This window comes from Zosterops lateralis (assembly GCF_965231275.1).
Source record: "Zosterops lateralis genome assembly, chromosome: 6".
NCBI lineage: Eukaryota > Metazoa > Chordata > Aves > Passeriformes > Zosteropidae > Zosterops > Zosterops lateralis.
The window spans coordinates 11,603,322-11,630,421 of record NC_139761.1 but is presented as its reverse complement, the minus strand read 5'-3'; the positions used below and the strand labels follow the sequence as shown (position 1 = coordinate 11,630,421).

At 38.0% G+C, this 27,100-nt stretch overlaps 1 protein-coding gene across 2 annotated transcripts in view; it reads right to left on the bottom strand.

Annotated features, from left to right (window-relative positions):
* The window catches only part of BEGAIN (brain enriched guanylate kinase associated), a gene marked incomplete at both ends in the record, with an annotated part of 154,820 nt that extends 128,065 nt beyond the window's left edge, over positions 1 to 26,755 (bottom strand). The window contains one exon of one of the 2 annotated variants that reach the window (XM_083862892.1): positions 26,705 to 26,755. In XM_083862892.1, the coding sequence (XP_083719018.1) occupies positions 26,705 to 26,755 (51 nt within the window). Of the gene's footprint in view, positions 1 to 19,358; positions 20,106 to 26,704 lie in introns of those variants that run through there. The other variant, XM_083862891.1, reaches the window with a different exon arrangement.
* Positions 26,756 to 27,100: the final 345 nt, after the last annotated feature.

Here is a 27,100-nt window from a genome sequence, read left to right as displayed (position 1 = left end):
ATTCAAGCAGCAAAGAAACCTTGTTAGAAACCTTGATTCAATTCCTTCATCTACTTCACATTTCCTTTGCAGTAAGCTTCTTGAACCCTACTATTGCTAAGATAAATAACTGCTCTCACATGTGGAGGTTTAGGGTCTAAGTCTCCATCTATCTTACTATTTATCCCTCACCAGCACTACAAATATCACTGTTTTTTCCTGTTTAGTTATGTCGCAATCATACTGTGACAATTGTAATCATAATTTTATTTCAGTTAGGAAAGCTGTATTATTACTGCATTGATTTCATGAAAAAGACAAGGATAATACAACTAATAAAGATTCAACAAGTTAAACTCTATGAGCTGAAATATATTTTTATCTGTGAAAGGTTTTGTTTTGCATTTAAATTGATTTTTTGAATCAAAGAGGGAAGATGTTGCTGAGGTTCAAGACTTCATCTAGTTTCACAAATCTTGCTTTTCACCTTGTTTTCTGAGTGACAATGGGACTACTCAGGTGATGGATTTGTGTCTTAGCATCTCTGTATTGATACCTGTAAAGCAAAGCTTCACAATATCACAAACAAGGGAGAGAGAGAAAAAGAACCAAGGACTGTGAAATCTTCAGAAGTAAAAGGAGATGGACTCAGTTAAAAAACCCACTGGCAGTGTCGTATCTGTAAAACACTAATGCCTGACTATGGCAAGGAAATGGGGCATTAAATTAGGTGTAAATTAAACTGAAGGCACATTTATGTTGGTAGTGGTCTTTGGTGTGACAATACCGTTGTGAATACAAAGCTGTAAAATAATAGCCCTTGTCCAGAAGTAAACAAAGGGAGGCTATGCATCTGCCACATGCTTTGCAGTGAAGTAGAAGAAATTTTAGGGCTGAGAATCTGCCTGAGACATTAATCAGGGATAGGCAGATCGATTAACAGTAAAGCATATAAGCACCTACAAGATATGTAGGGGCAAATAGCTTTCTGGGTTGCCAAAATAAAAAAAAGTTACAAGGAGAACTTCAGGGTAGAAAATTATCATCTCATACAGTTCCACATTTCTTCTTCACACAGTGAAAATATGAGGAACTCAAGTAAGAGAACCAGAGAAATTATTATCACCAGTGTGGCAGAATACAGAATCCATTGAACCAAAAAAATTATATGAAGCATAAAATAAAAGGAAGTGAGACAATTAACTAAAATATCAAAAAGTTAAAAAAGAACATGTCTAGAAAATCTAGGAGCTAGTGGAAAATATAAGGCTTAGCAGACCAAAATTTGGTATATAATATTATGACATTTTTGAAATCAACATACCAAGAGACTTCTTTCACAAACACTGTAGGAAAATGTCAAAGCCAACCAAAGAAAGCTCTTCCTATGATATCCTTTTACAGCTGGGAAAGGATCTAAATTTCCAGGCTGAAACTGCCTCTATTGATCTCTTGTGTGATTTTTGCTGTTTGATGCAACTGTTTCCAGAATTCCTTCCAACAGGCATATTCCTCTAGGAAAGAGAATTCACTTTAACTTCCAGTTTGGTATAAGTATTTATCAGTGAGAAGATGACATCACTCTTCTCTCTCTTAAACTAAAGGGAATAGCAAGGCTTTCCTGTAAGCCTGTACTTCAGACATCACTAGGAAAGGGCTGTTGGGATCATCTCCTCTTTAAGGCTGCAGTGAGGCCAGTCCAGCATCCCGGCTATGACTACAAAGCCAAATGAACCCTCTGAAAGAAATATTTCATGCTGCCAGGTCATTATTTCAAAAAGAAAAGCTGTGGTTTTTTTCTCTTTAGAGCAATAACTGACACACATGAAATGAGCTAGTCAAGTTTTATAGGGAGAATTCATACATTTTATTACACCAGTTGGTACATTTCTGAAAAGCAAAGAGAAAAGCCATGACACCCTTGAAACTTTATTTGGGAGAAACAAAGGTTTAGACACAAAGAGTCTGCTGTTGCTGCTTTCTTTCCCCAGCTATATCACTTGGCCCAAAAAATTTCTCTTGTTCTGCAAACATTGTCTGCTAATATCCTTATATTATGAAAGCTAGAATAACTCTGTAAAAATGCATGGCATGGATTTATATCCTTCCATATTTTGTTACCAATGTATACAGTTGTATTTAGCTTGGTGATGACCTTAACACTCCTCTCTTTCCTGGTCTTTCACATCAGTGATCTCCAGAGTCGCATTTTGGGATTCAGTGCTCCTGGTATTGTAGCATCTAAACTAAAAGTCCTATCTCTAATGTTTCATAAGAAAATGAATGAAGTGACATAGTGAGTGATTGGGGAAGAATTCATAAGTAGGAACTAACTTTCAAATTCCTACCAGGTAGAATTTGAATTATGCCTTGCTGCCTGGGGATTTATATACCTTCAGATAAATGTCTAACTTCACTCTGATTCCTATTGATCTCTTTAGACCTTCAGGTTGTTTTGTGACAATAGGCTCCACATGCAACTTACTCTATTTAAAAATCACTTTTGATCAGTTTTGATCTTATTGCCTCTCTGTGTCATTTAAGTCTTTCATTCTTGCATTATGAAAGCAGAAAGTGGAACACCTGACAATCATTTTTCTACCCATGGTTTTGTATATGTTTCTCCTAAACATAATGTGTTCTTTTTGCTGTCTCTTCCTAAAAGAGTTTTTTAACTTTTAGTTCGTCTTTCCCAAAAGCTTTCTTTCTGATTGTTGTTGGCAAGGTGACAATCAGAATTCTTTTTTAATACTCTAAACCACAGTTATATGGTCAGAAAAATGACATTTTTCTCTGCCTGTGTAGTGTTTTGACGACAGCAGTGCTCAGCAGATGATACTGCTGGGTTTTCCATGGGAGTTTTTTGTTCCTGTGTTTTCCCCTAGAATGAATTTAGACTTTTGGTCACCAAGCACACTTGTATTTGTCAGGGCTGAACTTTGCCTTGTGCTCTATCTTCTTCCAGGTCTGTTAGTTCTTAAAAACTTTTATCTACTGATTTTTCTGAATAAGTTTGTGCATCTTTAAGGCTTTTTCCTTCACTTTTCGTCTACTTTTCCTACATTATTGGTAAAATATGATTCGGCAGTCCTCATGTTAACCTAGTATTAGCTTTTAACTTTTATCAACTTTTTCAACATTAGTTCAACAATTTTGAACATTCCTAATTATTTTGAACAACAAAAAATATTGAAATGACTGACTTCATTCTGTCTTCATTTCTGACTTCATTCAGCTGGTACACATTTCCCTGGGACCTACCAAATGTGGAATATGTAATCTTATATGACATGGAGAACAGTAACTTTAAGAAGTCTTTGAGAAGGAAGAATTGGAGAATTATACACCAGTCAGCCTTGCCTTTGGTCTGGAATAGCCAGGGAGCATGTATTCTTTGGATAGATTTCCACACACTTGAGTTTCTTCTGTCACTGGATAATTGCATCTTTCTTCAATGGCAGCCTGGAAGTTTGTCAGTCTTGTTAAGGCTGATCTTGCTTAACTCTGTGCAGAGTCCCATCTTTGAAACTTAAATGTTCCATCCCATTTAAGTTTCAAATCTAAGGTTATGTTAGATTCTTTTCAGCTAAACAGAACTCCTTAATCCTCAGCAGACTCTGTTTTATGGTCTCCTGGTCTAAAAGTATGATCTTAGCTTTATACACCTGGATGTATAATTTTATCAGTGACTATTTAAATGTTCTACCAGTAAGGTAGAGGTGAGATCACTCTGTCCTGATATCATTGTTCATTGGACTGTGGATGTTTGCATTAACCATGAATTAATCATGAAAGGTTTTCCTTGCAATCAGCAATGAAAAGGCTTAATAATCTTAGACCTGATTCTTCAGATCCTTGTAAGGTGATTTCCTTTGAAACAACTCTCTAAAGAGTAGTTAGTCTGTTTTGTATGCACTGTAAAAGTGTTTTATTGCCATAATATAGCTCCATACATTTTTCAAAAGAAAGCATCATGTCATATTAATTCAAATATCCGTAAAAGACTGTTACAGCTGCTCTTTTAAATTAATCAGTCCTTCGGGGAACTTTGGCCAGAGTGTGAAGCTGACATTGTCTATAGGGAGGGCAACATTACAGTACTTCTTATCAGAGTGATGACATTTTATAGAACTTTGAAAAAAAGCCAGTTTAATTATTTCCTTCCCACCTGCTGTGATTATGCAAGACTCAAACTGAGAAATCAGCTGTTACAATTATTTAGCATCATAAGCTGAGACTCAGGCTCTGTGAGGACTATTCAATGCCTTCTATTGGGGGTGTCCTTTGATCCTTACTGTTAAGGCTGGGGACTTGACTGAAGCACAGTTTGCTTCCTTCTGTAATGGGCATCTGTGTTTTCCTTCCCATTAAAAGAGTGACAGGACAGTGGAAGTAGAGGGAGTACAAACCAAAGTCTCAAATGATATATAATCAGGATTACTGGGCACTGGAATGCTGCAAGTTTACTTGGCTGCCAGGCTGACAAGCTCATGAGTGATGAGATTCCAGAGAAACATCAACAATTTTGTCATGGAAATCAATCCCAAAGATAGTCCCTCTCACCCCCAAGCAGTACCTGTCACATACATCTCATCCAATTTGGGAATACAACCCAAAGAATGAGGACAAGTGGTGACTCCAAGCACAGGCGAATACTTTCTTGCCTGTGTTTGTTTCATTGCCTGACACATCAGGAAGCACACTCCCCCACAGTGAGTGTTTGCAAGATTAGGTTCTTGAGCCCTACTGCTTTGCCTTTGACTTCACATCTCAGTAATGAGTAGTTCCACAGTGGCCATAATGCATAATACATTGATAATAACAGCGCACGTATCATTAGACTTCCTACTTACAGTATTTGTCATAATCCTTAAATCACATTTTTCCACAAATAAATAAAACCCAGCAATAGATAATTTCAGGCTTTTATATCAGAAGTGCACCAAAAGCTATAGTTCTTTCAACACTTGGGTTTGTTTCTTTTCCCTAGTTGTCTTTTAATATTTTGAGAGGTAAAGCATTAATATAAAACAGTGATGTAGCTGTCAGTTAACTTTTAATGCATTTTGATGGAGAGAGGTAGAAATACATCACTGAATAAAAAGACTTTATTTTGAATTACTGTAGGCCCAAGATGAACATGCAACACCCCATTGCACCAGTAGAAAAAAAAAAAAAAAAAAAAAAAAAAAAAAAAAAAAAAAAAAAGCAGAAGTATTAAAGAGAAGCAGAGCTGTGAAAAAGGTCTGCTAGATCAGGTATAGTATAGATGACAACTGCTAGGAAAGAGTTTAATGGTGCACCTATCATCTGTGAAGGCAATGGATGATAATGGAAAGCAAGATAATAAAAAGGTAGATTTATTTCTCACAGTACCAAGTTCTGCTGCTCTTCTACTGAAGTTAATAGTTTACAGTTAATCCAGACACGGTAATTTAGCTGCAAAACTGTATTACAGGGGTTTGAGTGCTGTACTTGACATAGAAATGTAAGATATTTTTAACTCTGAGCTATAAAAGGAAAGTGCAAATATAGAAAGTCTGCAACTGAACTAAGTCTGAACCACAACAGCTCTGCAGGCTGCAAGTCCTGCCAGTTCTGGCTGGCAGAAAAGACACTGACTGCTGGAAGACCCAGGACAAACTTGAGACAAGACAAGTAAAATGTACCATGACATGCAGTCATTCTATGTACATCAAAGTTTTCAGGGGGTTACAGTGCATGGATGTTATAGATGGACCTAATTTAATTTATTAATAGGAATAGGCTTCCCAGGGAGTTTGGAGAGTTACCATCCCAGGAGCTGTTCAAGAGGTATCTGGGTGTGGTGCTGGATGATGTGGTTTAGGGGTTACAGGGGCAGTGACAAGTTAATGGTTGGGTTGGATGATCTTAAAGGTCTCTTCCAACTTTGATGATTCCACGATTTTATGATTCTGTTTTATTTTTGTTGCATCCACCCCTACTGAAATTACATAAGAACAAAAGAATAATCTCTTCAAGGAAAGAAATTTAGATGGCACACAGAGGGGTTAATATGCCCATAGATTTAGATGCTCTTAAAAAGACCAAGGACGACAGCATAGCAGATTTATTTTTGTACATCCAACACCTTTGTTAGAAAATCCTGTTATACTCAATGCCCAAGGAATTTCCCTAGAAAACACATTAGTGCCATTTCTAAGGTTTACAGAGTTGATGCCCTAATCTGGAACAAAAATAATGAGGTTATGTGATAATAGGGTGTAAGTAACTTTGAAAATAACAAGTCTTACTGGTCTGGAGCTAAAAACTATCAACTGCAATACAGAAATTTTCCTTTCAACAAACTGAAGTAATTGAGAAGCTCATAATTCCCTAGTTACCCTAGAGAAACACATCCATGTTTTTGTAAAATTGTGTTATGACTAGGAGGCTCATAAGCTATGCTAAACGTGAAATAATATAAAATATTAGTGACACAATTCAGTGTCAATCTATGTGCTCTGGTAAAAAAAGGAAGGTGCACAGACATTTGTGGAAACAGGTAATTCTTCTGGTGAGTGTGTTTAGTTGACCTGGAAATGACACATGCAAAACTGCCCTCTGAAAAAAGACTGCTCATTTTAAATAATTTTAGGGAACTGCGGAGTGAAATAAACCTATGTTCTTGTCTTGGAGTACTAGGGCACTAAGCACAAGATTCAGTTGTCCCTCAGTGCACAGGACACCCCAAAAATCACCCCAGGTGCCTGAGAGCATTGGCCAAACACTCTGATGGGCTTGGTGCTGTGTCCGCTTCCATGGGGAGCCTCGTTCAATTCTTAGTTGTTTTCACTCAGCTATAAAGATTATATGATATACTAACACTCATCATAATGTAATTATCTATTTAATTATCTATTCCAGGAAAAGATCACATGTTTTCTGTTGCAGGCTACATCTCAAAAGTTTTTTACAAAAACCAAAGCAAGGCATAAACACTTCAGAAGAGCAAGAACAGAAACACTCCTAAATATCATAGATTTGATAAGTACTATAGGGGAATAGGAAAAATTTCCAGCATATATTAGAATAAGGATTCCTCATTTTTCTAAGGATGTTTTTGCAACACATCCATTTTATAAGAGGATCTTGAAACACTAAACAAACTGATTAAGAGTTATTTTTATTTTGCAGCTGGAGAAACTGAGGAACTGCCAAATTTGACCCTTACCCAAAGTTACACAATAAATCAGTGGAGACAATTGTAAGAAAAAACAGTTTCATTCCCTATAAGTCTGTTTCTAAATTTACTTACATTTTAGCACAATGTTTATCTGGAAAATAATTGTTGGCACAATAAGTAACAATCAGAGCTGGAGCAGCTGTGGTGTTAGCAATTGTTGTTCCACACAAAGTAAGGATTTAAAAGACATTTGTTAGCCAGTTCGTCCTGACAAATTACAGCAGCAGATATGCACCTTCATAAAATTCCATTATAGCTTAGAGGACACATACTAATATTTATTATAGCTATTAGGCGTTATAATTTTGAGAAATGTAAAAATCAAATATTGATCTGTGGTAGTAAAATAACTGAGTTACTAGAAGAGTTACCTCTTGTTTTTCTTCTGATGATAGAAGTTCATTAAGAGTAGAAAATAATCCCTGCTTGTCATGACGTTTAGCTAGCTATTGTGTTATTAAATAGTGATTCAGCCAGAAAAGTTAATTTGTTTCTTCCTTTTCAACAGGAAGAACTTAAAAGCTTATGCAATGAGAAAGTGAAAGCTGAAACTTTCTTCTCAGCATCCCACTCTTTGTTACTCACATTTCCCAACACGGGGGATGTATTTCCTTCAAGGAAGGAAGGAACATTTAAGATGTGAATGAATACAAATACAAGAAAAGCAGGAAACCAACCACAGCTGTCAATATACAATTTATAGAGCTGCAACACTGCTGGGGTAATATCAGTCAGTGATGCAATCACCTGTGAAAGGAATTCCTGCAGACCTGAACTCAGAAATGAGACATTAGCTCTGTTAGTACCCAACATTTGTTCTGAAGGCCTGGTGGTTGAAGGACAAAGCCTCTTTCCTTCCTAGGTTACTTCCTGCAATGTTAGTTTCTACACTCCAGAGCGATTATGAGCAAGATACAAAAAAGCTGCCAGTAGCTTGTGAGTGGAACAGTCTTACTTCTTTCTGCCCTTGCCTATTTCCAACATAAATAAACATATAAATAATAATTTGCCAAGAGCTTCCCTCCTGCTGTAGGGAAATGTTTCATGTTTGGTTGGAATAATTAACAGGCTTTTTGTTATTTTCTACCACCATATGCTGCTTTCCTGCTCTGTATTTGCAGCTCCTCAGACCAGCTCCCAATTTTGCAGCACTGGGAGTTGAATGGCAGATTAGTTGTGGAAGGTGTGGAGAGAAAGGGGAAGGGGGGGAAGGGGATCTTATGCACTTCCACCTTAACTCTGGAAGGAGAACTTGGGGCTGCAAAGGTCTGCTTTTTGTAGCTATCAATGAAGTAAAAAGCCATTTACTTTTAACTGGGGACTGAGTGGCTAAAAAAAAGAGCCAAATTAATTTTGGTTTAATTATTTATTGTGTTCCAGTTCTCATGACTGATTCTGTTTTAATTGTATTTTTAATTAACTGCATTGATTGCAATGGACTGTACACTTCCCTCACAGAACTGCTGACTGGTTTAGCTTCCATTTTGTTTTACTTCAACATCAAGAAAGGAAGCAAAGTAACACAGGTTTATCCAGGGAAAATGAAGGGTCTTCTCTGCATTTCGCTGGTGAATATGGGCACTTATGAAGTTAATTTTAGGAAGGTTTTGTTAGCAATTTGTTACTCCATGTAAATTTATTAGCAATTTGTTACTCTGTGAGTAACTCTGGTTTATCATGGGTTACAATATGGTAGTTCTGTTTCCTCCTTATGCTAACCGGGCAATATTTAATCTGCTGCTGCTGCTCAGGGCTGGACTGGGTGGGAGTGGCAGGAGGCAAGTTGCTGGCACAGCACAGCACTGCCTCCATCCCTGCTCTGTTGTCATCCCACCGTGGGGCTGGGGCTCCCCTGACTCTGTCAGGTCAGCCAGGGGCACAGGGGGCAGCTCTGGCCCCGTGCCCTGGGCACCTTCCTGTGTCATCAGGCTCTGCTCATGCCCTCTGGCCTCTGACTGCTCACAGCTGCTGCTCCTCTGAATTCTGCTCTCTTACCAGCACTCTTGTTTTCCCCTTGCAAGACTATGAATCAGCTGTGAGTCTCCAGAAATAGGACGTGTCTGGTGCTCTCCGTGCGCTCGCAGTGCCGCGCAGCATCGCAAGCGGAGCGAGGGTCTGGCTGGCTGCTGGGGAAATAAGTGGTTGTGAACCAGTTTTTGAATTCTCAATAGCTGCTCATTTTAGCCGCGTTCACACAGAGGGTTTTTGCTACTACGTTTATCCAGGGAATAGCTGTTCTTTGGGGGAAATATCTCTTAATTTTTAAGAGAGCAAGTGTAGCTGTGTGAACAGGCCTGGTATATATTCCTCATTCTCTTTTGTTTAAAATGCTCTCTCTGCTCAAGCAGGGAGCAGAGGGCTGAGAGTGCCATACCCATGATCATTCTTGCCCAACTAACATCAAATATTAATGCAAACAGCTCATAAGCTCGACAGACGCAGATGTGATTTGAATAATTTTAGTTTGTCTTTGCAGGTATTGAATTTACTGTTAGAAATTGAGAGCTGTTGGCCAACAGTGTCACAACAGAAGGTTTTGCACACTACAGTCTAGGAGCTAGTTGTTTAGCTATAGGTGCTCCACCACTGTTGTATCCAGCTCCCTTGGGTTTTTTAAACATTAAGTTCCTAACAACATTTGGAGATTCCCTTTTGGAAACTGTGACAGAAAAAAACACTTGAAGGCTTTTCAACCAAGAGTGATTTTCAATACAGGAAAGCTTTCTTTAAACTTGGTAAGTACCTGCTACTTTTGGGAAATCAGCATTTTTGAAATTTCAAAAGCATCCTCTCAAGAGTATTACACAGGGGCATAAACACACTTCTGTAGTTTCCAACTCAGATAAAGAAACAGAATTGCCTGTTTTCTTTACTCTCTGTTGACAGAAGGTAGCGGTATCTCAAAATAAATGCACTTCTTGCTAATAGCAAATAGTTTTGGTACCCCTGAGACCCTGGTCACAACTAAGGATTATGAACTACTCTCTCAATAAGATTTTCCAATCAGTTTTGCCTCTACCTTTTAATATTTCCCCCTTTATCCTCCCAGGATACTTTTGAGAATATCATGGGAGACTTGTTTTAAAGTCAAGATTTATGGCATCTACTTCTTCCTTACCCACAAGATGTCTTTTCCTGTCACCTAAACCTTCTGGCATTGAGGAGTTTCATCTGAGAAGGTCAAATTTAAGCTGCTTTGTAAAGAGGAAATTGTTGAAACAATGCCTGAGCTAGTCTGTGAAAATACTTTTTTTTTTTTTTTTTTTTTGAGTTTTATGAAAAACTATATATTTTATAAATATAAAATAAGTTCCCAAATGGAACCTTCTCCTTATCTGACCTGAGGTCAAAAACAACAGCTCCTGATATTCTGAGACATGAGTCATGCTGTTGGGGGAGCTAGGCTTATTTTCTGGGACCCACATTGAGTATAAAAACCTTTTAAACCACCTCATAATTACTAAAAGTTTCTATTCTTTGAATTTGTTGGGCTCAAAGTTTTAATGCTACGTTTTCTGATGAGAGACTAAAATCCATGGATCACCAAGCCCACAGAGAAAACAGAGTAATGCAAATGCAGCTTTGACAGATTTAATGTAATTCTGATTCCCTCTTTTCTGTCCCCAAAATGCTTACTGTGACGGGTTCATATTAATAAGTAAACTTTTATTTTACTCCTGTTAGATGTTAGAACACAGTGGGAGTGCAGGAGCAAAGTTACATCTATGTTTCTATTAATTGCACGCAGTACATCACTGAGCAGAATTTTAATAGGACTGAAAGCCTTAGAATGAGTGGAGAAAAATATCAGTCACTCACAACTAAAATATAAAGCAGAGCAACCTCTGGCTCTTGGCAGTGCCTTGCCCTTTAATCTTTTCTTGGTTCAGAGATTTTCACTATGTGGACCAGGAAAATACCTGTGTTAAGTACTGCATATGGCTGTGTGAGAGAGTCACTGCATAGCCAGGTCTTTGCTTTTCTGATATGCCACAGCCATGCTGTGCAGGGCAAAACCCCACATTTTGTAAACACGACAAACACAGGCTGCTGGATGAAGGAAGAAATGAAAAATGAGTTGAAGCACCTTTAAAATCTTTGTCATAAATAACACTTGTAGACCAAAGCTGGACCAGAAAAGAGAGATCTGCTAACCTTTTCTACCTCTTGCTCTTTCATCTTCCCTTGCCTGGCTTTGCAGTTTTCAGACATCTCTACTGATGGTAATTGTTCTAAGGCTGTTGTAGCTTCCATTACTCTGAAAGCACCATTTCTTTCTAAAGGCATCCAAAGATAAAGAGTACAATTGAGGAGTGTTTTTCAAACTCAAAGGAAGGGGAAAAGTCATATTAACAAAAATCTCTGGGAAAGGAACACTAAACGTTTCTGATGGCAAATTTCACTTTGCTGTTGCATGTGCCAAAAGATACCAAAATCAAGGTGAACTGCATGTGCTCAGGATTTTTCTCTGCTGAGTAGCTAGCTGCTCCTCTGAAGACAAATAGTAGATTTGGCTGGAAAATGAATTAGTTTTCTGGTTGGAGTTCTGAATCCTGTGCAGAAATTCACCATTATAATATCGGAATTTCTTTCCTTTATACAAACATGTCCCTCCTGACTCACTTACTGCTCTCCTTCTCTAAAAAAGAAGGGGTGGGAGGGCAGAAAAGGGAGGACAACTGAATTAAAAACCCTAACAATAAAAATGCAGGCTTTACGGTGAAACAATTTCATTGAAAACACATTCTTGTTATTGGGAAGCAGCTCAGACTGCCAATTTTAGCCTGTCTTGAATAAATAGCTTATTCTTTTGAGCACTGGCTTATAGACATCTATGCTCTGCAAAGAAGATTTTGATCTAATTTGTATTTGATGAGCTGGGAAGCTGTAAATGACCATATGCGTCATCTTGGGAACATTGTAGCTTTATGCAGCCTTCGAGGAGACAAAGGATCCATTAGTGACCCAACGGAGGTGTTTTAGAGGAGGCAAGGAGAACTCTCTAAACACCATCTGCTCGTACTGTTGCTTGTAAAACGATGTCACATCTGCTGCTCTAAAAACATTATGCTGATCTGCTACAGTAGACGGCTGCCGTGCTCCTCTCAGCTCTGGGAAAAGGAGTCGGGGCCACAGCACTGGGACAAGAGGTGTTGACTGTAGATGAAATTGCACATGGCCTGCTTGGCTCCCATATCTTGTGACTGAACCATAAATGTCACCGAAAAAAAAAAAATTACGGAGAGGATTCAGCGCTCTGCTTTTAACTGGTGAAACTGGGTAAATACTGTGACTCTTGGTTTTTGCTGAGGTACATCTTGACCCAGCCTGGCTGCTGCTGGTGCAACTAATACTGCTGCATGCTTCAAGCCTAACATGGCTAAGTTCTCTCAGAGACTGAGAAGATATTTGAGATAGCTTGATTGGTGGAAAATAAGATTTGTCTTTGATTTCAGATGAAATGAGCTCAGAAGGTACTACCATTTCCTTTGGCCATAAGATTTTATAGCTTGGAGTATTTGGCTGCCTGACACCTATGAGGTGTTATAAAGCTAATTTACCTGCCCTGGAAGCTCCAAGTGTACACACTGGTGTAGATTTGCAGTACTACTCATTACTACTATACCCAGAGTGATCATTTCATAATAGTGGTGTATAGGAAAACAGCACTGGTATCAGAGGAGAGAGGTTGTAATGATGCAATAGAAATCCTTGGAAGTACCAAGGAACTGCAGCCCCAGATAATTAAAGATTTAGTACTTGGCTTTCCACACCCAAATGCAATTGTTAGGATCTGAGATTCTTACATAGTGTTGCCAAACACAGAGACTGTTCTCAGGAATCTACAGACGAAGAAAAGAATCACAGAGTGGAGTTGTTAAGGTGTATGTTGCTTGCAGTTCAGTGGCTATGCTCACTTCACGTAATAATGAGTTTAAACTAGTAAGTTTTAAAATTACTGTATTTGCCTGGTATTTCTGAATGGTGAAAAGAAGTGAACACCATCTTCTGTCAATCAAGTTTATGGTAAAGGAATGAAACCATCTATTTTAATACCCATTTTGAGAAAAAAAAGTAAGGCTACTGACAACATGTTGGTCACCTCCAATTTGCAGAGGGGAACAAACTATGCAGTGTCCTGTGGAATACCATGGCAAGAAACAGGCCAGGATGTCAGGAAAGGTGGCCATGTGGCATTTTCCACTGCTGAGACTCATAAAAGGCCCTAATGATATGCTCTGTCATGTAGATATCATGCTAAAGAACTCAAGCATCTGACGTAGTCCACTTTCTTACTTTCCTCTGATAACCTAGAGATACCACAGCTTCATTGTATCAGCTAGGGAGGGCAGTTCTACACGGGCCCACCTGTCTGAAAGAGCAGGAACAGAACAGAAAATAGGAGGCTGGAAGACTTTTCAGGTGTTTGGCTACTGGTTTGATCACTGAACTGGGCAAAGCACCTCAATACCGTTTCCTTCTGGTCCCACCTCTTATATTTCTCTTTTAGCATATTGCATGCATGAGTCAGTGAAACAATATATACTTTCCATCATAATGTATTTGAACCCAAATCTTACTTGTAAACATCACTGTACTGTAAATAGAAATGAAAGATTTGGTATTCATCCAAGAACAAACAAATGCCTATTTTTACATCTTGGTGTCAGGCTGGAAGGGCTGAAATAGGACTCAAAACCTTGTATAAAAGAGCTTTGACCTAGAGCAACAAAATCTTGTCTGCTCTTTCAGCAAGATTCTGTTAGTACTCAGGTGCCCTAGAAAATGAGAACCTAGAAACTGCCCTAGAAACTTTCTTTTAGAATGGAAGATTGGTTGCATTTTCTACTGCTGTGGAATTCTACCACAGCTTTTGCATGACAGTCTTCCTCTATTCTTACAGATTTCATAGTTTTCACAGAATATTCTGAGCTGGAAGGGAACTACAAGGATCTTCGAGTTCAACTCTTAAGAGAATGGCCCATATGGGGATCAAACCCCTTCATGCCTGTGAAGTTCAGGTGTGTGAGGTTCTGATTTCTAAAGATGCTTGTGCACCTTCAGGGACCCATCCCTGTGCTCAGGCATTTGTCTTGCAAGAGAACCTATAATGAACAACATGAATCCTCATGGATAACAAATAGTAATAAAGCAGGAATTAATATAATTTTCCTTGTTTGTGTTAATGTCTGTGACACTGTGCTTTAGTGGCTACCTACAGAGTTCCTTAGGAATTAAACAGCCTACCTAGATTAGAGAGATAAACATGAACCTTTGAATCTTCTCAGTACCCTATAAAAATGTCTACTCTGGTTATATTTCTTCTTTCTAGCTATTGTAATTATGATTTCTTGTGAGAGGAATGAAAAAGGATGTTATTCTACCTTGTGCTTCATTCATCTGCATTTTATAAAGATATCATCCTCCTTTGTAACAGGCAATTGTCCCCTTCTGTCTCAAGGGCTATAGAAATTAAATCCTTTAGGGCATACATTGCTTGAAATCAGAGTAACAACGAATACTTTGTTTTCAGCTGGTTTTTCTAAGGCTACAGGAGGGAATTGAATTGCTTATATGGGGACAAAGTTTGGCCCTTGAGACTAAATCACACAGGAGGGAGTATGACTGTACAGTGACTCTCCAGGTAGCTGAAGCACCAGCCTGAGCCAGGTGATGTCTAGGAAATAAGCAGCTGCTGTTGCATCTATCTTCACCGGTGAAGCTTTGCAGGTCCAGCAAATTATTCTCAGACTTGAAGTTCAGCAAAGTGAAATGCAAGGTCCTACACCTGGATCAGAGCAATTTCAAGCACACCTACAGGCTGGGCAGAGAATTGATAGAGAGCAGCCCTGTGGAGAAAGGCTTGAGGGTGGTAGTTGACAAAAACTCAATATGAGCTGGCAAAGTGTGCTCCCAGCCCAAAAGAACAAACATGTCCTGAGCTGCATCCAAAGGAGTGTGGGCAGCAGGTCAGGGAGGGGATTCTGTCCCCTGATTCTGCCCTTGTGAAACCCTACCTGGAGTTCTGCATCCAGCTCCTGTGTGTCCATAGGAAGAACATGGAACTGTTGGAGCAAATCCATGGAGATGTAAAAAAGGACTCAAGCACCTTTCTCTGCAAAGACAGGCTGAGGAAATTGGGGTGGTTCAGCCTGGAGAAGAGAAGGTTGCATGGAGAACTCACAGCAACTTTACAGCCACTGAAGGTGCTACAGGAAAGCTGGAGAGGGACTCATTGTGGACTGCAGTGATAGTACAAGGAATGCAGGGTACAAGCCAAAAGAGTGGAAATTTAGCTTAGATATTAGGAAGAACTTCTTCACTGTGAGGATGGTGAGGCACTGAAACAGGTTGCCCAGGGAGGTTGTCAATGCCCCACCCCTGGCAGTGTTCAAGGCCCGGTTGGGTAAGGCTTTTAGCAATGTAACCACATTGTGGAATGTGTCCCTGGCCATGGCAAGGGGAGATTGAGACTAAATGGCTTTTAAGGTTCCTTCCACTCCTTAACAATCTTAGCTCAGCTGGTCAGAGCCTGGTGCTAATAGTGCCAAGGCTACAGGTTTGATCCCTGTGTGGGACTTCACTTAAGAGCTGGTCTTGATAATCCTTGTGTGTCCCTTCCAATGCAGAATATTCTGTGATCCAAATATATTGGGGTGTCTAGGGAATGACTATGAGGATTATGAGGAATCTATGGCTACGGTAAATTCATGTGGAGCATGGCCAAGTTTCTGCTCCTCACCACCTGCCTTATCCAGTCTTAGTTTACAGTATGTGCAATCTTAACTTCCAAATTGTAGAAGTGGCAATATCCCAACACAAACTTATTTTTTAAGACAGCTTCTGCATCTTAGTAAGTCATTTGTATTGATCAGGTTTGCTCATATTTATTTTGTGTGATAATGACATGGTCTTAGGTGAGAAATGTAGAATTCCTTAGGTTATGTATACATATAGTTACAATGGTGAGGTCAAAAATTGTTTCTAAGACCTCTTGCACAGAGAAAAGTGTACTATCAACAGTTTAATGTAAGATGGAAAGATACAGCTCTCCTAAGAAAGAAATTGATTTCCTGTGACCAAGAAAAGTCAATGTCTAATGTTGTGTCATATGGCTCCTTGTGCAGGTAAAAGTAGGTATGTAAAGTTGAAAAGCTGGAAAGTTGATCCTCATTCGTGTATTACTGAAGTTACTGAAATGTAATTTTCAGGTTGATCCAAACTCTAAGGTGCTGCAGACTTACTCAGATCTGAAGTCAGACTCCTGTATGATTATTTAAGAATTAAATTTTAACCTATATGTTCTTCCTGGAACAGTAATAGTGGTATATAAAGATTTCCTGAAGGCATTGGTTACTTGGAACAAATATCTTTGAGATAAAATATGTATTAAAAGACACAGGCTAATCTCCTTTCATACCTGGCTTTCTTTGAAACATACCTTAAGAAAAAATGTGTATTGCCTGGACCCATCCACGTTTCTCTCTGTATTGATCTGGTCTTTGACAGATTCTGACAAGTATGTCTTTCCAGTTCTTAGAAACTTTTCATTGTGTATAACCCTTTTCAGACATTTCCTGCATTTTTCAGCTCACTGAACTGGTCATATCATTTCAGTCTGGAAGTATGACATAGTGTTGAGTTGCGCACCCTTCACTGCGTTAGTGGGGATTCGGAGGTTTGCTTTCATTTACTTATAGCATTTTCCTTTCCTGATTTTGTCCAGTGACTTCAAATTTAGATCAATATATAGGAATGAAAAATTATTTCATCCTGCTGGCCAAGTTACTAAAATATTTAGATCACACCAAGGTCATGTCCATCATATTTTGGAATTGCTTTCTACATATCACAATTCCCTTTAACTTCAATCACACAATGAAGCATCCTTTTTTTTTTTTTTTTTTTTTTTTTCTGCTAGCTGTCCAGGAATTCCTCTGCATAAATCTACAGTGGTGGTTGGGGTTTTTTTTGAGATTTCATTTCAGCAGCAGCTGTTTGCAAACCAGTAGGTACTTGCAGCAGAAATTGGACATTTTGACCAGTTCTGAGGAGTCTAAAAGTTGAAAATCACTTTAGTGAGTCTGGATCCAATCAACAGTAGTACAGAGGCAGTTGTGGAACACCTCAGGGGTCTTCAGAAAACATAATAGACAGGAGGCAATGTCACAGCATTCATCTTCTGAGTCACATTTTTCTTTTATTAGGTGCAGCTTTTTTAACCTCAAACTTTCAAGCATGCTCTTTCATGCTCCTCAGGATGTGTTATTATATCTCTGCTATCCAGTATTTTATATTTAAGTCAATGTAATCTCATAATTTCTTTCTCTCAAAGGTTATCTTCTGCAAACAAACAAAAATTTGACAACGAAAATATGGAACAGTTTTAGGCAATGTTCTCTATGTGTATTGAAATGAACATACATAACCAAGAACTTTTAAAATAGCTTTACAATAATGTCATCCAAGATTATACAGTTATGCTTTTGCTCCTAGCTAGGCATGCTTCAGGTGAAGACTTGGCACTAAAAAAGTTGTGCTGAAATCAAAGTTTTTCCATGTAGGAGACATGAATGTGTAGATAAGACTGAACATGTTTTGGTCTTGTATTTTGCCCTGCTCCTCCTTTCTTTTCTCATGTTGAGCTCTGCAGTTGGAGGCATTGTCTGTTGAGGTAAAATGTCTAGTAACTACTGTGTTTAATTTAAATGACTAGGCTTAGAGCAGACTGGTGCTTCAGCTGGAGTAGACTGATGGCTACACAGTGTGGAATTACAGAGCACTTGGCAGTGTTCAGTCAGTCAGTACTCGATCGGCTGGAAGTTTCAATCTGTACATATAATCAAGTCCAGTGGAAAAGATGCTCTGACAGATGCTTAATTGAAATTTGAAAAAAGCACATCTTGCCATGGGCTCAGATTGAAGCCTCCTCATCCCTTTTAGGACAGCTCTCATTGTGGAGCTCTCCTCATCCCTCACCCTCCTCAGCTCTCATTGTGGAGGTCTGACACAACACAGCATGCAAATTCTCTCTGTTTCATTACATTTCACCTCTCCTCCCTCCAGATATCTTTGATAGGTGGCAATTAAAACATCCAAAGACATAAAATCCTAAGCTCAGGTTGCTAAAGTTTGAATAAAATTATTAAGACTGGGCTATTTTCCTATCTGCTGCAGTCCTCTGTGAAATGAAACAGCTTTTTGTTTCTTTGTTTTCAAACTTGAATAGACTTTTTAAAGAATAATGCAATTCTAACAGCTCCCAGTTTAGCAACGTCTGTGTATATGTGTATAGTCTTAAGCAATAGTTCCTGGACCTTTATTGTTTTAGTGGAATTGCAAATACCACTCTGGAGACATACCAACATATTGTATCAGTGCAAGGTTTGGCAGTTCAGGATTCCAGACCGTGCCATGCTAGCAAACAATTTCCCTTTGCCCTCCTTCATGGGCATAAAAACCTCTTCTTCCTCCAAACAAAGACTCTTATAAGAAAAAAATTAAAAACATAAATATTTTTACCAGACCATAGAAGAAAGCTTCAGCCTTTTTTATTTTTCCATTTTTTTTTCTTTTTTTTTTTTTTTTAATTTTTAGCATTTTGTGGTTGCTTGGAATTTTTTTAGCACATCAAAATAGAAATTATCAACTGATATGTATTAATTCCAGACACACAAACATTAGCAACACTTTCAGGATGTCAGAGCTCTCAGTAGTACTTAAACACACTAACTGAGCACTCTTGTTTAGTGTAGAGATGCCTGAGCAAGTTCTAAACTAGTAAGCTTGACTACCTGAGTGGTCTGTCACAGTGCTCTCTTCATTATTTTCTGAGGTTGCCTTGACTGTTCATATCAAGATGACCTGGTTATATATATGCTTTATTGCAGTGCAGAAATAACCCTCTTGTTTGAATTTGTAAAGCTATCTTCCAGACATCAAACTAAAAGGACTAGGGAATTGTATTCCCTTTTTCCTTCCCCCCATACCTGCTACAGCTGGTTTCTGGAGCTACTAAAATTAAACATTCCTTGCTTGTTCCCATCCCAAAGAAAAGTTTGTTTACGTGGTAAGAGCCCACCCAGGAAGACAGAAACAATTTTCAAATAGTCACACTAATGCATAAGTACTTGTCATATACCACCCAAAGAAAATATTTGAGAGAGCTCACCATGCTTGTACTTCTAGGAAGAGATGCAGATTTTGTGGCTGGCATTCCTTTGCTTTGAGAAATCATAATTTCTACTGGCAAGCCAGTAGGTCTTGTTCTGCATGAGACACCATTATCAAATGACCTGAGAGAGGGACTTGTATCCAGGGACAACGATTTCTCTAATTTGTGTGGTCGTGCTCCAGCCACGATGTTGTCACTTCTCAGAGTCTCTAAGTCTACTTCTTCATGGGTCTTCCCATCTAGAGTGTTTTCTTTCCAGTTTTCAGGAGACTTTCTCTTTATATGAAAATCATCTAGGCTTCTCACACTGGATGGAAAGGTATTTTTCAGTTTAGCAGCTCGGTATGCCCTCAGGCTCATGGGATCAAGCACTCTGAAAGTAACTTCATTAATAAATTGAGAGAATTTGAGTTTAGCTTCTATTTTTTCTTCCACAACAGACAATGAACTTGATGATCCTTGACTCACCAAGCTCAAGTCAGATGTAGAGGAACTGCTTTTCTTGTGATTCTTCTTCTGCCTCTGGAGCTTTTGACTTGTGTTTCCCACTTCTGCTGGATATAGAGAAGAGTGTTCCAGTCCGTGAGTTTTTTCACCCCCTTTCTGACAGTGCTTTGATCGATGGGGTCGATAGCCTTCATCCTTATTTTTGCTTTTACCAAAGCTTTTAGCTTCTGACCTTGTGCTGCCCCGTAACTCAAAGCTGTCCTCACTGGAGCTGCAGTGTTTTGAGTAACTGTTCATTGTCAAATCTCCAGCGAGGTTACTCCCTGCATCAGTCCCTACTTCTGGTGCACATGCAGCGGTGCATGCACTGCATGCTCTTTCTTCATTCACCCTGCCACCCCCCTCTTGCTTGGCTGGTCTTCCAGGCACAGCACCCTCTGGCTTAACTGGGGAAATGGAGCCTTTCAACAGCGACTCCATTTGCTTTAGTGTCTGTGTGTTGTCAAATAGAGTCACTGGAAGAGGGATTCCCATAAATCCTCCTCTAACTTGTAAGAAAACACACGTCTTTGGAAGGCATGACTATGCACCCACCACATTTTGTCCCACATGCACCCCAAATTATGCATATGTTTCATAATTAGATCAATACAAAATTCTCATCATTTTAATTAACCATACTAATGAACAGAATCTATAGACATGCAAATTTTCCAGGGTATTGAGTGTTCAGTGGATGAGCATGGGCTTTTATTGACCCAAAGCAACATATGATATATTCCTGTTTGTTGAACTGGAAACCAAACTACCATGATGTGGATCAATTCTCACTAAGTAAAGTCTGGGTTGGTTGTGTTTCAGGGCTTTTTAAAATCCAATAGTAGAGAAGGTCATGCTATATTGTCCTAATGCTACTAGTGTTTGCTGTTCTATTAAAAAAGTTAGTGACAATTCTGCTAGGTCTGCTAGAAAAGCAAACAAAACGTGAATCTCACTTTCTACCTGCTTGTTTTTTGTCATAGCTTTAATTCTAAAATAATTTTTAAAGGTTAGGATCCAAAGCAAGGTGCAATATCTCAACATTGTCAATGAGCTTGGAGTAGTAAAGATAATTTATTCAGTATCATGTAGGTGAAGTTCTTCTCATTTTTCACTGTCTTTATAGACAGGCAAGTCCAAACTGTGAAGCGAAGTATTTCTATTTTGGGTTTTTAGATGCGGGAACCTAAGGACTAGTTTAAGTGAGATTAAAGACTATAGTCTGACTTTATAATCAGCATGAATACTTGTAGTGGCCCAATGGTGTGTTGCCACAGGAAATGACCAGAAAAAAAGACTGAATTATAAATCTGAAAAGGTGTTTTTGGGGGGTTTTTGCATCTCCTTATTTTAGCATAAGGGTGAAAGCAAGTGATTCACCCCTTTTCGCATGGTGGGATTCAGACTCTGCTTACATCACTGTCAAATGCAGCAAGCAGAGAAAGAGAAAAGAAGATACTCACAAACAGAAAACTGAGTGACCTCTCTTAAAAACAAGAGCACATTTAAAAATATCGTGCATAGCTGACAGGTCAACAGCAGCTTGAGATGAAATGTACTTCCATGTGCTTTTGAAGCAGACATTTAGGTCCCTCATTACAAGGCACTTTACTTACTGCCTAGAATTTATTGTCTCCACGTTGGTAATTCCAACACTCATTTAAATCATAGTTCATAAAAGCTGCTGAAGTGTTGCAAATCTCTCAAATTAACATAGTAAGTACATTAATTTTGCAAATAACAGGGGGACGTGAAGATCCTTTTAACACATCAGAAATCAATTGCTTTTACTGGAATTACTTTTTGAAATGCTTCCATATTTCTATGGGACTGTGCCATTCCATTGCATACTACAAACATTATCCTGATCACAGAGATAGTGTGGATTAAAATGCATAAATCTTGCTCACACTGTCTTGTTTTAGATGAATTTATGCCTCTCTCACTTGAATGTGAATGCTAACAGTTTAAGAGGCTGGAAAAGGCTTTCAATTGTCAACAAAAAAGATTTTCATGACCTTTTCAACGCAGTCAGTGAACAATACAATGTTACTCTCTTCTTGTAAAGCCAGAATATTGGGATTTTTCTGTATGTCCAATACAGACTTGCACAAACTTAATGTAACTCTTGAAGCAAACAGGATTCTGAAATGCACAAGGTCTATGCTAATCCATTTTAGGTCTTTTGCCTTCCAGATCCATTAGAGCTTGGCAAACTGTGAGTTCTGCAGTTTTAATGGACTTTATTAAGAATGCCTGTTTCAGAAACAAAGCAAGCCTCACTGTTGAGCCAGAACCTGTAATGACGTGTACCTATTTGGGGAAGAGCTTTTTTATTCATGACAGATTGGGCTCCATTGTAGATGAATAAAACTATGCTAACTACAAGCATAAATTCAGCTATCCATTGCTTATGTGCAAATTTTAAGGTATGAATTTAAAAAGTCTTTGGTACAGCCAATAAAAATGGATTGTATAACTCTCTTTTATTGTCAGGAAAGAGCTCTTTTGTTCAGAGAGATGTTATTTGCATAGCAGTGAAATATATGTATAGGTACAGATATAGATATATGGTTATAGGTAATTTAGGTAAGTACATAACACTTGTGGGTGTCATACTGCTTATATTGCTGCTTCTCTTTCTTCAGATGGTTTCTGATAAAGAGTCTAGACACATGACACAGACATATCTGATTATTGAGAAAAAAATCATCCACTGCTGCAAAATGAATAATTATTTCTCTTACTTAAATGATACAGATCTTTTCATATCAATCACTGTGAATCTTGGTCAGAACAGATGCTATCAAAGTTTTTAGTAAGTACAAATGTTGTGTTTGTAAACTTTCAGTGTTCTCTCTTAAGTAAATTTACCAAAATATTCTCCAGAGACTAGCTGAATTGCAGAAATTATTTCCGTTATGTGTACAAATAGAGAAGCTGAATATTAAAACAAAATATGCTGAAAAATCTGATTATTTGATATCTTGAACTTTTTAATAATTAGTGTCCATTTATTTTCCATATGTTAAGTGACTTATATTTTGAAGTGTTCAAGTTATTTTACCTTATATATTTAAATTGCTTTGAAGACACTGTGGATATGAGGAATTTCCTGTTTCAATGCAAGCAGGTCTGTGAATGGCAATAGTTTGCTGTTGTAGTCTGGGCTGTACTCTTGAAATAAATACCTTCAGAGAGCTCAGAAATTCCTCTGTTTATTACTACAATATGCCTCAGCTAGGTGGATGCTTGACAGATTACTAAATTATTCTAAACCAGTCATATTAACATTAAAATAATTTTAAGAGAAAAAGCTATGAATTAATTTTGCCCTACTTTAAAAATGGTGGACACCATTGTTGGAATAAACCAGGGCATCTGTGCAAATGAAGTGAAAACTGCCTGACCTAAGTGACAGAATTCACAGTAAAACAGATGGTCCTTCATCAGTTCTGCCATTATCTAGTTCATTGACCTTTGATCAACACCTGCACTTTGGTCTGTAGCTGCCATTAACTGGCCTTTAAATTAGGAAGGGACTGTATTGTCTAAATTAGGAAAGGACTGTATTTTATTATGTACTTCTGTGATACCCAATCTTGCACAATGTGACCCTGATCAAGGGGGCATCTCCAGATACCATCAAGACTTACTCATAAGTCAGACATTTCTAGGGACTCCAGTGGATACAGTTTGAAATTTTGTGTGTTGAATGGCCAAGGTGTTTTATTTTATTTTTAGTGTTAATATAAGAACATAAATAGTGACACTGATCCTTTCCTGGTAAACTGACGGTTGAATCTGGAACATTTATAAAGGAATAATAGTTAGAATCATATCTTAAATGGGACTTTCATAATTAGTGTTGCATTTGACAAGATTGAAGCATTCAGGAATTTGTCTAGTAAACTTGTTACTTAGGAAAACACATCAGGATCTTTCTAAATTTAGGCTTCTTTATCTTCTGAGTGTCATTTTACAAAGACATTATTAGAAACCTGCATATTTTGTATAAACATGGAGCATAACAGAGTTACCTGCAAATAAGACTTGATGCAATGGAATACTTCTACAGACCATTGACTGAAGATTTTAAATTAAAAGCTGAATTTTGTGGGAATTAAAAATTAAAACAAATAATAATTCCACCTTCCCTTTTAAATAATATCCCTGGTTTTTAATCTTTAGGAGATGTTAACTTTAGCTAATTGTATTAAAAGCAAGAACAAGCTATCTTGTATCTGCTGCAGGATGTTGTTATGACAACTAGAAGTTTTTTGTGTAGAGCTCTGGAAGATACGATCATTTTTGGGTCAAAGCAGACAATATTCAACAGTTTTAGTACTAAGTTTTTTTTCTGTATCTAAAAGTGTGTCTTTTGATATATGAACAAGAATATTTTCAGCAAATTATCTACATTAAAACCCACAAATATGTAGAAAGGTTTTTTGCATTTTGAGATTCATAAGAAATTTTTAAGTTATTATTAAAAAAAAGAATATCTGATTTTTAAACAATATTGAGGTTTATTTTAATTGCAATTAAGACTGGTTACAGAGCCTTTTAGAGTCAGTGAGTAGACTCCAAGACTTTGGATGAATAGTAGCACTGTTTGTGCTGTTCTTGGTGAAGCTAAGAATGAGTTTTTCATTATAATGGTGTGTATTTCCTGTATTTGTGTTCCTTGTTCCCACTCAGCCTTTCAGCTATTCAGAAATATTGCCTAAGCACCAGGATCAAACTAAGTAGAATTTGTAGGAATGGCATTCATTTCAAAGTTCTCAGTTTGCCCTAAAGATGTGTACATCCCTCAGCAGTTATTCCACTCTTAAAATAGCTATATCACAACCCTCCCAGTGCCCATTCTTGCTCAGATGTACTCTTCCCTCCTGCCTTTAATGACAATTTTATCACGTTATCCAGTCCTCTTCCCGCTTAATGCAGTTAATTTTGAAGTGTTTTATGGACCTTTCAGTTTTGCACTTCAGTTTATCTCTTTAAATAATACAGATGTTCTTCTCTGGGTTTCCTTCCAACAGATGGTTTCCTTTTCTCCTTTTTTTTTTTGGTAATGATTGTTAAATGCAAATTTGCTTTTAATATAAGGTTGCCTACACCAGCTTCATCAGCAAGACAGTGTTTCCTTAAATTCTTCTCAGAATTACTCTATTTAGTTGTTCTCCAGAAATTCTACCACATATTCAAATTAATGTGAATAATATCTATTTCTAGGATGCTAAGCCTCACATAACAAAAATTCAATTTCACTAACTATTACTTTTAATATTTCTGTTTCCTTTTGGAACAAAAAATTCCTAATGGAGTGGAGACGTATTCAGTGTTGTATGTATTGGTTTTACCTCACTAGATTCTGTTTGAAAGTGTTTCAGCCCTAAGGAGAGTTTAAGCAGACGTTTGCTCTAAGTCTGTAGGATCTAGCTGTCTTCAGGACCTGTAGAATGAAAATTCAGATCTTTCATTTTAATGCATGGCTGTTAATGGGGGCAAGTTAAAATGGGTTTTTCCTTTCTCTATAAGTTGTTGGTATATTTGTAACATGTTATGACAAACAGAAAATTGGACCAGTAGTGCCACCATTAAATCAGTGTGGATTCTTAAGAAATGGTAGGTTTTGTTGGCATGAAAATGAGGTGAAAAGCTACTGTGGTGTCTTAAAGAACAGAGACTTATATTTCTATGCAGGAATCTGCATGGTGGACAGTTTCTGCATTCAGCCTTGAATCTAAATCTAAATATATAATGGATCTAAATTGCTGTAAATTCTCATTAATCAACCTCTCCACCATGATGAGTAAAACATTTATCTGTTTTACAACTGCAGGGTGACTAAACTAAAGGCAACAAATTGCTGTGTCATCTTTCTTGTCAACATCCATAAGTCTGATTCATTTAATTTATAGCTGTATACTAGGCAGAGCTGTGATAGGCCTGTAAGAAGTGCTGAGCATTAGAGAAGAGATGGTTTTTTGGTATAAATCCTGCACCACCCTGAAAACAGAGTCACTGTTCTCTGGCAAATGCTACAGCTGCAGTAACATTAGAGACAGACATCCAATTAAAATGCAAGCTATATTTATAGCTTTAAAAATAAATGAAAAATTAAAGAGAAAAATGCAAGCACAAAATGTTTTTATCTCTCTCTCTTTTTTTTTTTTTTTTTTTTTTTTTTTTCAATTCCAGCACAACATTCCATTGGATTCAGGCCCTTACTGCACTCAATATCATCCTGTCAGAGCACCTTCCATTACTGTGCAAGCAGCCAAATTAGTATCAGTTGTAAGATGTTGGCTGTTGTGTTGTCTACTCCCTAGCAGTACAAAATGGCACTGTGGACACATGTTACTGTGCATATCTTTAAAATTTTAAAAGATATATACAAGGCACTTGTGGCAACAGCTAATGACATTTGGCTTAATGACCCTTAATTACCAAGGGACTTTTTCTCTCCCATGGAGGGAAATTTTACTCTTGCTGAGAATAGCCAGACAAATGTAGACTGTATTTTTTTTTCCAAGTGTTTTAAGTGATTTTTATTTATCTACTGTCCAGACAATGGACTGCTTGGAAGAGAGGAATGCAAAATTATATGAGGCTAATCTACAATGTAAGGAACAGATTAGTGGTCTAGTTAGGCCAAGCTTCAGAGCATAAACACTAGAGCTTTTCCTTCATGTTGGAACTTCTTAGCACTAAAAAGCTTGTGATATCACCTGCCTGAGAAATTTCTGTCCCCATCCAAGAGAGACAGAGCCTCCTAGCTAACAGAAGTTAATAGCATCTCTGATTAACAGTTTATCAGATTTGTCTTTAAGTGACCAACCGCGGCTGCCTACCTTGACTGGGAATGAGTCCTCAAAATGCTCTCTATCCTCTGCCAACATCATCTTTTTCTTGCTCAGTTTCTGCTTTAGCCAGCTGCTCCATGAGCTCTTCTTCACACGCTGTACCGTTTTTGTGGCCGTGCTGTAGGATGGGTAGAGCTGTAGGTCATCTGCATTACACTAGCATTTGATTCTGTGTCTCCAGCTCACTTTGTAGTTGCTTGGTGAAAAGACAGTAAAACAATTGATCCTTCTGACAATACACAGATGAGGAGTCTTAGTTTCTTCTACTGCTCCTTGAAAATGTGTATTTTTAGGAAAGTGTCAAATCCTTTGGGTCTAGTCTTTAAACGTGTCCTTCTTTGAGGTAGTCTGGCAGTGTCATGTGGCTTTCCAAATTAGATATAT